Below are 15,555 nucleotides of genomic sequence, written 5' to 3'. Positions count from 1 at the left end.
GGTTTAAGGAAAAATTGGGTTATTGAAATGGTGAAAATGGAAAGTGGCTGCCAAAAAGATACCTGTATTGTACAGATATAACTCCTCTTACTGTTAGAGACAGGAAGGTGATGCTTTGCGGATTAATTGTTCAAATATCAGCACATTGCTAGGATTCTGGTTTTTGATAGTTTATGAAAACAAATACCAGCTGTTGAACTTGTCCTTTTTTCGCATATTTTTGCAAATAGGGTACCCTTAATCGTATGGATAACTCCTCCTACAGTTTTCAAGTGAGGAAATTGATGTTTTGTGGAACAATTGTGCAAATATCAAAGATGTGCATTTTGCATGTACTTGGATTTTGATTTTTGATAATTTATGAAAAGAAGACCACCTGTTGAGCTTATGATTTATTTATGTTTTTTGCAAAATGTTGCATGTAGAGTACCCCATTTCTCTGGATAGGTAGGGTAGTATTTATTAATTCAGGGTTGAGAATTAAATGGATTATGGATACTCTTCGCACAAAACTATAGTTTGCTGTCACAATGAGAGCTCTTTTCTCCTCCTCTTTCTTGAATGCAAGATATGTTGATCGATGCTTTAATATAATGAAATAAGAATTCATTCATTTGAATGGAATAAGATTTGCTGCAATAGCTTTGAAATGTAGGTGAAAGATAATTCATGTTTTTAGTGCAAGTTTTTAAGGGTTGTAAAGTACCACCATATATTATTATTATAGTTATAAATTCTGTTGTCACTAGACAAATTAAATCTTTGATCTTCACCTATACCCATCCTTCTGTTTTCAGTCTAACATTAACTATATGAAATAAAGAAAAAAATTCAATCACCAGACCTACTTATATTATAATGAAATGAAAAATAAAAAAAACCAAAAGAAGAACACCGCCAAAAAAGCTTATTTGTTATAAAGGATGAAAAGTACCGGGTCTGATTATTCTGGTAGGAATTAGTGTTGAAACCTACTCTCTGGTAATTGAAAACCACAAAAGTCTCTGTGTTGGCGGGGGATCAACATCGCTGGAAGAGGTCACCGTCACGATTTTCGATTTGTTGGCTAGATCCGGCATAAGGAGCAACAGAGAATAAAGATGCCCAGAATAGATAATGACGTGAAGCTGGACTTCAAAGATGTTCTCGTTCGACCAAAGAGAAGCACTCTGAAAAGCAGATCTGAGGTCAGTACTCAGCTATGTTAAGGGCGTCCATACAAAAATAGCGATATTTATCACATAAAATGTTAGCCTTTGAACAATCTTAGTATTCTACTCCAAACATTTGTTCAACAAAGTGATATTTTATCGATTATAAAAATTAAATAATTTGTTATCGGATGAGCAATTTTTTAGTCTCTTGGGAATACCCTGTCACGTGATACTGCTAAAAATAGATGAACCAGGAATAATACGAAAAAATGCAAAGTGCAAGGGCATAACATAAACAAATATAGTTATTTCTGTTTCTAATTTGTAAAATGAACCTTCAAAATTTCGAAAAGTGCTGGGAGTTTAAAATATTCAAGTAAGAACAATTATTAAATTCAATGTAAACAGTGTATGAACAGCAATTTACTGGGATTTCCCGCAATTAACGCTTATTTATATGAAATGCGTAGCGACTTCATACAGCTCCCAGCACTTTTTGATATAATAGGGATACAATGGTAAGACATGGAAATTTTCAATATATTTGATCAAGTGTATGCCCTTGCACTACTGCTTTTTATCTGACCCACTTTACTTTCAGCGTCATTTGCGTGAAATTCAAACGCAACACTGACTAAGATCATGATTTTAATTTTCATTCTTAAAATAATTAAACGCTGTGAATTTCACTAAAATAATGTTAAAATGTTGTTTCTGTTCACACCAATCATCATTATAAAATTGTTGAAATTGGAAAAAAATAACTTCATCAGTTGCCTTTATTGGGGGGGGGGTGGTGTAAGTGTTGAGTTTGTAAATATTTACACATTTATGTTTCATAATAATTTATGTTACTATGCTGGTGAATAAATTCTTTTAATGTATTATCAGGTTTACTTTTAATCATAATTGATATTTTAGTACTAATTAAAGAAAGCAAGAAGAAACAATATATCAATATTATCAAGAATTTATTTTGATAATCAACTTTACAAATACTATAGAGATTGCTTTTCTGTGACAAACTGTTCAACAAGATTAGTGTTTTCTGATTTTTAGTATTTTTCAGTCATAATGTGTAATTTATGGAAATTGACAATTCTTCTTGCACACTACATGTTCTTCTCTTCTGTCTTTTTGATATTAGGAGGCAGTCCAGTTGATAAGAAAACCAATACCTGAAATGATGAATATATATCAATTTCAAATTTCATTTCAATAGATATCAATGCAAATTATTATAATAGGATACATTAGTATCATTATCAATATGATATTAAAAAACAACAAACTAAGCATGAAGTTGAAGTTAGTGAGTAAAAGAAATATTTATATACATTTGTAGTACCTACTTTTTATCAACATCCCAAGAATTAAGTGTTTTCAGTGGACCATCTACTGCCTAAGTAACCCTGAAAATGAATAATGTGTCATAATTAGCAAGCTATTGTGTTAAAGATAACATGAAAATGAAACATTACTCTATTATTGGACATATTAATGGCGGTTTCAATTTCAGTGATATTACAACAGGCATAATCAAAAGTTTATTTTTTTAAATGTGTGGAAATTCAGTTTGAACACACTTTAATTTTGTCTTAAATAAAATAAATTAGATCTTCATAAAAGAAGGCTGAATAAAAAAATACATTTCGATTTACTTAAACAACTTTACAATCTAGTCTATAATCATTCCAGAATCTCACAGTAATCTTTGTAGTGCTAGCACATACAGTGTTTGGCCATGGCCTTTTTATTGTGTACTTTGAACATGGAGGACATGCGATCTAATATTATCGCGATATGAGACCAGTAAAAAGCTACAATGAGCCTCAACGCTCTTTATGATCAAAACTAGCGAAACGCAGAACAGTTACTTTGCCTGACTGAGTCACCAAACTGATGTTTGAACACAATATTACATGAAAAACAAATGTAAACAAGTAAACAAAATCGAAGCCGAGGAATTTCACTTCGTTTCCGTTCCATCCAACAATATTAAATAATTATAAAACAATATCTAGGGGAAGTACAGATAAATCCTACCTTGTTCAGTTGAATCCTATGCCGATTTCTGTCCACGCTGGTTGTAAACGAGTTAAATTCCGAGATATATCACTGAAGTCCACATGTTTATTCTGATCACAGCTGCAAGCGCCGATGTGACGTAGTCAGCCTCGACACGTCATCAGACGACCTAGGAATTTCAAGATTTCGCGAGATATAAAGAATAGTTTATGATTTTATTTCAGTACACCTTTCTTGAACCATTCAAACCCAATAATTAATCATATTCATTTTTGTAGATGTTTGTTAATTACCGAAATACCCATATCTCGTAAAATCTCATGAATAAGGGGCGGGGCTTATGCAAATTTTTCTAAATCACACGTGGTAGAATTCTTAGACCTTCCTTAACATAGCTGAGTAATTAGATAATATGCAGACTACATTATATTTCATCAACTTATGTTTCAAGTTTTGTCATGATATAGCTCCTTTGATTAGCCCACGAACCTAATTGTATACCATTCGGGATTTTGATAAGTTGTTATTTACCTCTTGAGTGATAGATTGTGGTTTGTTTATGCAAGTACTTGGGATTGTGCCATATCACTGTCAAAATATTTGGTATCATATTACAAAGTTACATACACATTCTAGACGGAAAGTGTGCCAGAAATACTTCCGTCATAATTAATCCCCTATAAACCAGTTCTAAATAGTTTGCTTGAATAATGTTGATATTTTTGTTGTTGATATTATAGATATTTCAAGCAAGAACAGGTATATCAAGCTTGATAGAGAATAAACTTCTTTTAAAAATATGGCATTATAAAGCTGTGAGACAGGTGTATCGGTAGTGTCTTTTGCAACATTTATAAATGCATGACATTCCCAACATCCACATGTTTTGAATGAATCAAGGATATTTGATATTTCCAGTGTAAATTTCCATATAAGGATCCATGACACCCCATGACCTGTAGTCAATTAAGAAATAAACAGCAATTTAAAGAGTTCATCAGGATATGAACTTGGTTGGTCATGTGATCAAATCCTGTGAAGCCCAAAGGGCTTCTCAGAAGATTGGATCATGTACTAACCAAGTTCATATCCCGGTGAACTTTTTAACATTGCTGTTTATTACTTATATTTACGGCAAATTGTTCAGAATTGCTAAAATCAGAGAATTTATATCTTCAATAAGACAGCGATAAGTGCATTTAATCATCATTGTCACATCATGAAAAAGTTCATACAGAATTGAACGTTTTCGCTAATCTGTAGGTTCATATATGGAATTAATATCAATTTTTTAACTTGTTGTGAAACTACTAATGTCGTCATATTTAGTTGTTTATTTTTGTATTATAGCCCAATGGGTGACCAACAGGTTCTTATTTCGAATATCATTGTGGTTTTTATGAATGGCGATGAATTATGGAAAATTGATTTTTCCCCATAATTGAAAATTTTCAAGTAGAACGCATGCTAGAAATAGAGGATATCTATATCGTGTGATTTTATATTTGCTTTATCTAACGAGTTGAAATGGTGTATATATTCGCGAGGCTTGCCGAGCGAATATAACCATTTCAACGAGTTGGATAAAGCAAATATAAAATCACACAATTATAGATGTTCTATTTATCTCATATAATTTGATTTATATTATGAAGCTTTTGAGACAGTCCCTTGTGTGACCCAAATTGTTTTTTTTTTCAAAGATTAAAAACGATGATGCAACGTTGTGTTATGCGGCTATAATTGTGACCTTGCGCAATACAATTTAGTACGTCATTCCTGAGATAAATCTAACTGTTTTAATGTAAAGTTTCACTTAAATAAACCTTAAAATAATTTTTTAGCTCTAGATAATTTTTCTTAGAGCTTATTCACTTGATTAAATGGAAATTCCGATTAGAAGAGTTTGTTGACATACACAAAGTTGCGAATGCTCGCTAGTTTGAATTGACTCGAACGAGAAACAGTTGTTGATGCATGATGTTTAATATAACACACACTAGGCTAGCCTTATGATTCAAAATTGAAAATAGTGAATAAGGATGCTTACTGGTGGTGGAATAAAAGTCTCATGAAACATTATTTCGGTAAGTTCTTGTATATAAAAACAACTAGAGCGCTCTGTTTACATCGCGTCATCAGGATGAACTCCTTGATAGTTAACGTAATTTGTAGTTTTATAAACTTCACAAAGCAAATTGAAAGTTGGAAGTGGGCTATTTTTATCAAAAATCTTGACAAACAAGAAAAAAGGGTCTTGTGGTTACGGTTATGAATAACTTTGCAAAAAAGGTGGGGGGGGGGGGGCCAAACCTCCCCCCCCCCCCCCCCCCCCCCCACTCACAATAGCCCCCCGGTTCCGACGCCTGTTCTACGCAGTTATGTGTTTTCCTTCATATTTGTAATTTAAATCTTTGACAAAATCAATTTTATATTAATTTTTGTAGTAGATATAGTTATGTTGAAAGTACTAGCAAATCTTCGAAAATAGATTACTGAAGCGTTGAAGCGAGGGGCTGTGTCAAAAGTAGTTCCGACCGGAAGTATTTGATATAGCATCACCCGTGTGATATAGCAAAGGTTTATCACACGGGTAATATACACCACACGTATGAGATAATTCCATATATCTTTTTGAGGAATATAGAAGTTTTAGCATGTTTGCTAACTTTTCCCAAAGGTTTTGAGGACCAAAAAGCAAATTGGCTTCTGTGTTTAATTTCTAATATTAAAAAGAAAAATTTGGATTTGGAAAGCTACAGTACCACCTGCTAAAAAATGGAAAATAGAATAAGTAAGAATTTATCCCCCCAAAAAGGATTGTTAAAACTGTGTAACTATGGATTGTTGTCTCACAGGCCTTTTATTAGAAAAATGGTAATAAATATAAACAATTAAGAGCTTAATTTGTGAAAGCACATTCATCCCAGGGAAACCCACTGATAAATCTGGGATTAGATAAATCTTATAGCAGGGTGTTAATAGATGCTCAGTCGGATGGAGTGCATTCTATAATTGTATTACATAATGTACATGTAATTGAATCCATTTTTCCAAGAAAACACATCTGTCTTTGTCTACCCTCTTTCCTTGCCATGTTTTATTCATATAATGAATAATTACATTTAGGCGAGAGAAATTTAATTTTTAGTTTTACGGATTTTTTTGTAAAAAATTTGGGTCGGAGGAGGGAAAATAAAAAAAATAAAAAACTGGGGGCAAACTTTTATTAATCAAAATTACATATTATTTGCTTGAACTTATAATATTAAGTTTAATTTGTCCACTATCCATTGTGTACTTTGTGTTTGTTTCAAGATCATTGGTATTAACCTTACTAAACTTGTTCAGGATGACATATTTTCTTTGCTTTTCATAAAAAATTTTAAGCCAAACCATGCATGGCTGACCTCCATCTTAAATACTCCATGTTATAGAGACGCTTACACTTGATTTTAAAAGCTCCCTTTGTCAAACGTTTTGCAGATTTCAAATAAAATAAAGTAATTTTAAAACCAAGATCGGTCAAACTTGAAAATTCCGGAAAAATTTCCGAAGATACGAATTTTTTTTCATTATTTTTTTTTTACAAAATCGGAAAAATTGGGTCGGCGGATCCGTAAAACTAAAAATTAAATTTCTCTCGCCTTACCTTGCTATTACATGTTTATGTATGTGTATGGACTATTTTGTGGGTTGAATCTCTCTTTTAGAAATTTCTCTCTGTTAATTGTATTCTTGTATGCCCTCTGGGCCTAAAATTGGAAATAAAACTATGATTATTATAATCATTATTATAATGCTGCAGATGTTCCTAACCTTTTTTTATTATCAATCTTTGCTTTGTGCTGCATATAGAATCCACACACATTAAATGTATTATCGTTTTACTAACTGCGTGCCAGCCGATTATTATTATATTACTTACCGATTGGTTGTTCGATTTCATTGATGTAAATGCTAATTTGCATATCAAATACAGAACCCAGAGACGCACTGACCAATGACATTACATGATGTTTTGGTAGTGAAAATCAACACGTGGACAGTCCAAAGCTTTTGTTTGTTAAATTTATTTCTTTACGTTTTCAACTTCGTTAATATCCGATAGTTCTGTAATATTTGGCTTACTTCAAGGCTGGTTATTTCATGCAAGAACGCTTCCGCTCCCAGTATAAATAGATTTACCGGGGAGTATTCGACTAATGCGACGTTCGTTTAACAAGTAAAAATGGTGGAGGACGTTTATTTCATTTGAATACATTGTCCCTCTTCCCCTTTCTAGCGTTTTGTTACCGATATGAAAATGAATGAAACAGTATGTAACTGTTAGTACAATATGCAGGAGATCCCGTCGAGGAGGTCCGAGTAAAATGGTGTAGGCATACTACTATAAATCACTTATCTCCAGGCATATATATTTAATACATTTAACAAACAACAAGCTCTGGACTGTCCACGTGTTGATATTCACTACCAAAAAATCATGTAATGTCATTGGTCAGTGTGTTCCTGGGTTCTGTGCTTGATATGCAAATAAGTATTAACTTCAATGAAATCAAACAGCCAATCGATGAGAAATATGATAAGCATATCATACAAAATTTTAGCATGGCCCGACAAGCAAACTGGCATGCTGTTAGTAAAACGATAATATTTGTAGTGGTTTGTTAACAAACCTGACTTACCTGAATCTATGAAACATCTGTTAGGATAGGCTTTTCTTTAGGGCATTTAGTTCTGTTTTCATAAACTGCAAATTCGAAATGCAATGTTTTATTATTTGCAATGAAAATTTAAAGGAAACTGCAAGTAGATGAAGTAATTGATACATGTACTACCATTACTATAAGGGACAGTGACCCCTGTGTTGACCTAGATTTATTGTCTGTTTGTGGTTCTCTGTAGAACCCCCGACAGAGTTTGGCTACCTATGCCACCACGCCCGGATCACAGGGGCATGTGGTAAGAGCTCAGCGGTGCTATGGATGTGCAGTTATTTGAACATTATCCCCCCACACCCCACCCTACCCCATATAGATGAGCATCTTGGCAGTGCTATAGATGTGCTGGGGTTGTCATCCCTCCTCCAACCCCCCCCCCCCCCCCCCCCCCCCCCCCCCCCATTTCCACCACCCCATACATGTATGTCGATGAACTTGTTTGCAGCCTGACACTAAAGTTTTGAATCCTTATTTCAACAGTAGTCAATACATCAAATTTGCTTTTTAAAGGGACCTTTAATATATAAGTATATAGTAGAATCCAATATTGTTAAGTAAAAAAAAAAAAGTCCCTTTGAAGTAAATGTAAGTGAACATTGAAATTCCCTGGGTCTTGATTACATTGCAAACCAAGATGATTTTCCAGATTGTTATATTACTACTTTACAAAGTATGTCCTTGAAGATTCTCATATATATCAATTAAGGAAGAAGGAAAAAATCCCTCCTCAAATTTCCTTGATTCACAGAAAATTTCATTAAATGTATTCTAATTTTGTTGCTGGTAATTTTATGGGGGAAACTGCACTAGAAATATTCTCCAACAGTTTTAAAATAACTTTCTGCATGGTGACTTACTATATACAAGGTGATTTTCACCCCATGTAATTTTTGCCCTTCAACACTTTGCAAACAGTTTCACACTGTCTTGAATTTGCTGAGACACAGTTGTTTTTAATCAAAGAGATAATTTGAGACCCAGTCTTAAATTTTCCCACTGACACCAAGGGCAAAAGGGGCAAAAAGAAAATGGCAGCAAATATTTCCTTGTATACATTAGTATAACTTGATTTATATTAAACTAGAAGTTTTGCCAAAATTTCAGTATTTCTTTAACTGTTACAGCAATTGAAAAAGGATGGCCAGTATTTTGTGGTTATAATATCTATTATATATATATACAGTAAAGCACGGTGATAGCGAACACGCTTATAATGAATTGATGCTTACAGCGAAGTGAATTTCATTCCCCAAGTCTCTATTTCATGTTGTAAACTTGACGGTTATAACGAATTATATTTATAACGAAGTTAAATTGCCCGTCCCTGGGACTTTGTTATAAGCGTGTTTTACTGTATTACATATCTGTGATCCAGGTGAATCCAGTTAGTTTGATACATGATCCGGTTTGTTTTATCACAGTCAAGGATTAAATGTATACTGAGGAATTGTTAAAAGCCAAGTACAGTAAAACACTGTTACAGTGTACATGCTTATAACGAGTTATTGCTAACAGAGCAGTCAATTTCATTCCCCTTATCTTAAAAATGTATCGTTATACAAACTGACTGGATGTATCATATTTTTATTTTATAACAATTTAACAAATCAAAATGGCTCATCCCAGCTGCTTTGCTCTAACTGTATATCTAAATTGGTATGTGACTATTACTGGCTATTTATAAACACATTAACAAGTGTGTCGTGTTTGAGATATTTTTAAAAGTTAATATTTTTACAGTCTTGATAATTTACTGTTAATTTTATGAGAACTGTACATAGGTATTTTTTTAGCTCCTGATTATCATGTATTAACACAATTACAGTAGCAACAAAGCTGATAAAGTGTTGCACTCACTTATCAGCTATATAAATACTTATAAGTCTCGTCAAGATAATGCAACGTTTCTACAGATTACATACAATGTAAGCACACTGTATAAGAAATACACTGCCACTGTAGCATAAGCTATATGAAAATTCTCCCAAATGCAAACCTACCAAAATAAAATGAATGTTTTTAGAAAATTGCAACAGATTTATTAAATTGGCTGAGGAATTTGACCACGTTGATGAACTGCTTAAGCTCAGTATAGTCTAAAGGTCAGTGCATAATGTGCATGGATTTTAGATAGCCTTAAAATATTTGTCTTCAGCTACAATAATTAGTGTATGATGACTGACCTTAACTTCAGCTACATTTCCAGCTGACCTTCACCTTAATTTATGTCCAATCTTCAGCTACATTCATGACTGACCTTCAGCTACTATTCATGACTGACCTTCAGCTACTATTCATGACTGACCTCCAGCTACTATTCATGACTGACCTTCTGCTGCTATTCATGACTGACCACCAGCTACACTCATGACTGACCTTCAGCTACATTTCCAGCTGACCTTCACCTTAATTTATGTCCAATCTTCAGCTACTCTCATGACTGACCTTCAGCTTGTTTATTTTAAGTCAGTTGTGTTTACATACCATAATCTTCCCTTTTTTGTGAAAAGCAATGCTAGCATGAAGTTCTAAACAGTGTCTACGGTTTCCCTTACCAAGAATGACAATGTTCAAGTGTATTTCCTCTATACAATTGCAGCATTATCTTGAATAGTATAGAAGATTATGTCTGCCTAGACATTTTAAGTGTTTTCTTCTGTATTTACAAATATGTAACCATTGTTAATTTGATGTTTAATGAACCAATCGGCCTTCACGATCATTTTTCCTCTCCTACAGGTTGACTTGTGTCGGTCTTTCACGTTCCGTAACTCCGGACAGACCTATGATGGAGTCCCAGTTATGGCCGCCAATATGGACACAGTGGGAACATTTGAAATGGCCAAGAGCTTTGCTAGGGTTAGTTCTCTCTTAGTGAAAAAAATTATAATGAATCAACTTCATATTACGTTTCCATTTAAAAGTTTGGGGAAGTACAGTGCCACTTATTAACTTCATAAATGTTTTCTTATTAATGTAGTTACCCTTAATTTATATTGTTTTTAAGAAGTGAATAAACCATAACTTATAGATGACATGACAAAAATCATTTCGAAATCAAAATTTTCTCAACATATATGTCCCGAGACAGTTTGAAAATTTGAAAAATCGAATATTTATAAGAACTACATACACATATTTTGTTTACAGAGTAAGTGCTTTGTCTGTATACACAAACATTATTCTGTCGATGCTTGGAAGGAGTTTGCTGCAGCAAATGAGGGAATTTTGGAGGTTAGTCTGGATTATGTTGTAAATTACATAGCCAGTATATTTATAAAATTTCAAACAACTTTTATTGAAGAAAATAAAGAATTTTAAAGTGAATCTATGGACATGATGCATTGTAAGTTTTCAGCTAACGATACTAAGATGTTTCCAGAGTTTGTCATGCTTATACAAATACTATATATTAGGGAACATAATCAGATGATTATGATCATCAAAAATTGCAGTTAGAAAATGTTGTGAAATGATTTGCATTGTTTGACAGCACGTCGCGGCCAGCACAGGGACGGGGGAGGGGGACCTGAAGAAGCTGTGTGCCATTATTGAGGCCGTCCCCAACATCAAGTACATCTGTGTGGACGTTGCCAACGGCTACTCGGAACATTTTGTACAATTTGTACGAGACGTCAGAAAGACATTTCCCAAACACACAATTATGGTAATGACTGTAGAAAAGGGAAAAAAATACTGGATAATTATTTTGTGCTCATTAATACCATGATAAATGCCAAAATTATTGGACCAAAATGTGAAGAAAACAATTATACTATATTAATCATATATTATAGCTTTGCTGTAGATTTTAAATTTTAATAACTTTTAATGAAACAAATATTGAAATACATTAATTAAAGATCTTTTAAGACCTGTATGTATATGCACATAATGTGCAGTACAACTGTACCAAAGCATAATGGCCTCAATCATTTTGTTGACAGGCTGGTAATGTTGTGACGGGAGAGATGGTAGAGGAGTTGATTCTCTCTGGGGCAGACATTATCAAGGTCGGGATTGGCCCGGGCAGTGTGTGTACCACTCGTAAGAAGACAGGGGTGGGGTACCCCCAGCTGAGCGCAGTGCTAGAGTGTGCTGACGCTGCCCATGGTCTAGGAGGTCACATTATCTCTGTACGTACAGTGCACATGTTGGGAGTGAATGTATAGGTGTAACACATGTTGGGAGTGAATGTATTATCTCTGTACGTACAGTACACATGTTGGGAGTGAATTTATTATCTCTGTACATACAGTACACATGTTGGGAGTGAATTTATTATATCTGTACGTACAGTACACATGTTGAGAGTGAATGTATGGGTGTAACACATGTTGGGAGTGAATGTATTGATGTAACACATGTTGGGAGTGAATGTCTGGGTGTCACATTGATGACACTGGAAATTGTCAATTTTGGGCAGTATAGGCAAAATAAATATTCTGTGAAATTGTCAGCAATCTTAAATGGATATTGCCAAATCAAATTGTTCATACATGTAGGTACACAATTGAGACCATATAAAATTTTGATATAAAGGGTGCCCACGGAGTTCTTAAGTTTGATCCCCCACACATCTGGTTTTCGACAGTATCTGACTTTGTATAACTGATATATCTGTGTAGGATGGAGGCTGTACCTGCCCGGGTGATGTAGCCAAGGCTTTTGGGGCTGGAGCCGACTTTGTGATGTTGGGTGGCATGTTTGCTGGACACACAGAATCAGGGGGAGAGATGATCGAGGAGAACGGCAAGAAGTTCAAGCTGTTCTACGGGATGAGCTCAGCCACAGCCATGAAGAAACATGCAGGGGGTGTAGCAGAATACAGGTACAGTCTGAGGATCATTTTGCCAACTTTGGACCATCGATCTGCATGATAATGTGATTAAACTGTGGTTGTTTTGTTGGGTCTGAGACAGCTATCTTATCAATGGATGTCTCAGCTTTATTTATTGGTCATAGTTTGTGAATTTGCATATATATGTACTTGAATTCTCAAGCAGACATCCAGCTCATGTTCAGATTGAACAAAGTCATTATGAATTTTCTGCCAGTGATTTCTGTACACAAATTTGTAAACGATGTGAATTTCAATTTACAATGTTTTTCATCTGTTAGCAATATTGAATGGAATTAGGAATAAGAATAAGATGACAGTATCTATAGTTATTTGATTATTCATTTTGATTTATTTTTAGGGCCTCTGAAGGCAAGACAGTGCAGATAGAATACAAAGGTGATGTGGACACCACTCTCCAGGACATTCTGGGAGGTCTAAGATCTACATGTACTTACGTAGGGGCCGCCAAACTGAAGGAACTCAGTCGACGGACAACATTTATACGTGTGACGCAACAACTAAATGAAGTGTTCAGCGCATTCACTAAAGAACATTAATACATGTAGTCCTTTAAATGTATTCTGAGGAAAAAATCAAGAATTACCATTCCAGTATAGAAAACAGTCAGCTATCAATAATTACATAAGAAATCTTTTTGTATGAACACTGTGTGCACCACAACCTGGTACTAAGAATACTTGTATTTGATGGAATGGGTTTTATTGGGTTATTAATCCTTCTTATTTTACATAATCTAAGAAACTGTATGGAAATGTCCATTTGTTGAACCCTTCCAACATCTAGTCACTTTTTATAAATTATGTACTACTATCAAACATTTTAACAAAACTGGTATGTTTTTTATTTTTGAATGATGACAATATGGTGTTGTGATGTTCCCTGTGATCATGTACCTTATTTCTGTTTATCTAGGTGTCAGGAATATTTGATGAAGTCTGTCTTTGTTGCTAGAGGAATTATTAATAATGTAGAAACGAAATTTCAGTGTAGAATCTGAAATACCTTCATGTAGCAATCTTTTTTTCTCTTTTAGCCAACAAAGCTAACATTTCTTTTTTGCCAAAACAACCAGATTAACGGTTTATTGAAGAAATCCATGCTGAACTGCAGATCAATTTTGATATTTAATGGTATATATATTGAAGGGAAGTTGAAATACAAGAACATAGAAAAGGCACCTTTTGATCTGTATTTTGCGAGAGTTGCGTTATACCCAACCTTTTTCCCAAAAGATAACTTACATTTAAACGTGCTCTTTTATGGAAGGCACATTTTGCTCAACTTGATACATGTAGATCCATGTTTTATTATTTATGGGAGTGTATTGCATAATAAACTGCTATCCTGTAAATTAAAGATAGTATGATTGGTTTGTATGGTGTTAATTAAATAAAGGCCTGTTTCATTTCTGTAAGAAAAAAGTTGTGAACATCTTTTGATATTGTTTTTAATGACAAGAAAGCTGTTTTACACATTACTGCTGCTATGCATCAAATACCGTGATGCACATTATGGTTATTATTTAAATAAGTGTCAGAGAGCAGAAATGATAAGATACCCTTATGGATAAACTCCAGCCTAGCTGATCAAGAATGCATACATGTATAAGGACAAGCTAACTACACTGATAATTTAATATGCCTATTGCAACTGTCCGTTCATTGTCCCTGTGTCTTAGGTGATGGCAAAGTTGGCAGGAATTCATACCAATGGTCTTAGTTATTTTGATACGCTATTCAAACTGTAAATTCCTATTTGAACAAGAGGATTAAAACTAGGAGAAACATCTCTTGCAGATTTTGATATTTATCTTTTTTTTTGACGGTTGTTAAATACAACAAAAGTTTGATACTTGCAATTTCACTTTCTCAGGATTTACTAAAAAAAAAAAATACAGAATTGCTGATTTAAGTATTCACTTAAAAGGAATCTACAGAAATAGTATTTTTAAAGTAGGCCAGGGGATCATCAATAGCTGCATGCATTCATCTTCAACCTGTATAAAACTAAAGGTACTGTAAGCAAGCTCACAAATGATACCCCACACAATTCAAGTAGCGGTATTTCACCATTTTCTTATAGTGACCTTGAGCTTGCAAAAATTTCCAAAGCTCCTGATTAGGACATATTAACAGGTCACAAGCAATCTGTGTAAAATTTTGGCTTCTAATCATTTCCCCATTACAAGATATGGCCTTGACAGGAATTATGCATTTTTTTTTTTTTTTACAACTGAACCTGGTCAAATTCATGACACACCCTCATGATCAGGTCTTTTAAAGCAACCTTTATGTGAAGTCCAATTTTTCTCCATAAGAAAGGTGTAGACCTGACATAATTATGAAAGGGTTTTTTTTTTCCAATGACCTTGTACTTGCTCAAATGAACTTGGGTCAAAATCATGACACATCGTCAGGTCATATTAAGCAGTCTTTGTGTGAAGTAAGAACTTTTAATGATTCTCAGTAAGAATCATTATAGACCAGACACAAAGTTTGCACTTTTCCCTCCATTAATCTTGAACTTGGGCCTCAATCATGACACCCCCCTAAGTCATAAGCAATCTTTTTGTAAAATGAGAACTTTCAATGGACTGAATTCAAATTTTTGCACTTTTCCTTCTGGTGACCTTGAACTTGCTCAAATGACCTTTGATCAAAATCATGACACACCCTCAGATCATAAGCAATCTTCATGTGAAGTAGGAATGTCCAACGTACGTTTCTTCATATGAAAGATATGAACTGGACTTGAATGATGATTGCTCATGGATGGACAAGGTGAT

At 34.1% G+C, this 15,555-nt stretch overlaps 1 protein-coding gene across 1 annotated transcript; it reads left to right on the top strand.

The window, feature by feature from the left end:
- The first annotated feature begins 988 nt into the window (after nucleotides 1-988).
- Nucleotides 989-14,126, top strand: LOC128189580 (GMP reductase 2-like). The gene is made up of 7 exons (XM_052861241.1): nucleotides 989-1,187; nucleotides 10,646-10,765; nucleotides 11,057-11,140; nucleotides 11,400-11,573; nucleotides 11,854-12,042; nucleotides 12,535-12,737; nucleotides 13,108-14,126. Exons 1-7 carry the CDS (start codon nucleotides 1,101-1,103, stop codon nucleotides 13,304-13,306), a joined length of 1,056 nt encoding a protein of 351 aa, XP_052717201.1. The 5' UTR covers nucleotides 989-1,100; the 3' UTR covers nucleotides 13,307-14,126.
- Nucleotides 14,127-15,555: the final 1,429 nt, after the last annotated feature.

Source organism: Crassostrea angulata, chromosome 6 (assembly GCF_025612915.1).
Source record: "Crassostrea angulata isolate pt1a10 chromosome 6, ASM2561291v2, whole genome shotgun sequence".
NCBI classification, from domain to species: Eukaryota; Metazoa; Mollusca; class Bivalvia; order Ostreida; family Ostreidae; genus Magallana; species Magallana angulata.
Note: the sequence above shows the minus strand (reverse complement) of the source record. Positions and strands in the feature narration are given on the sequence as shown.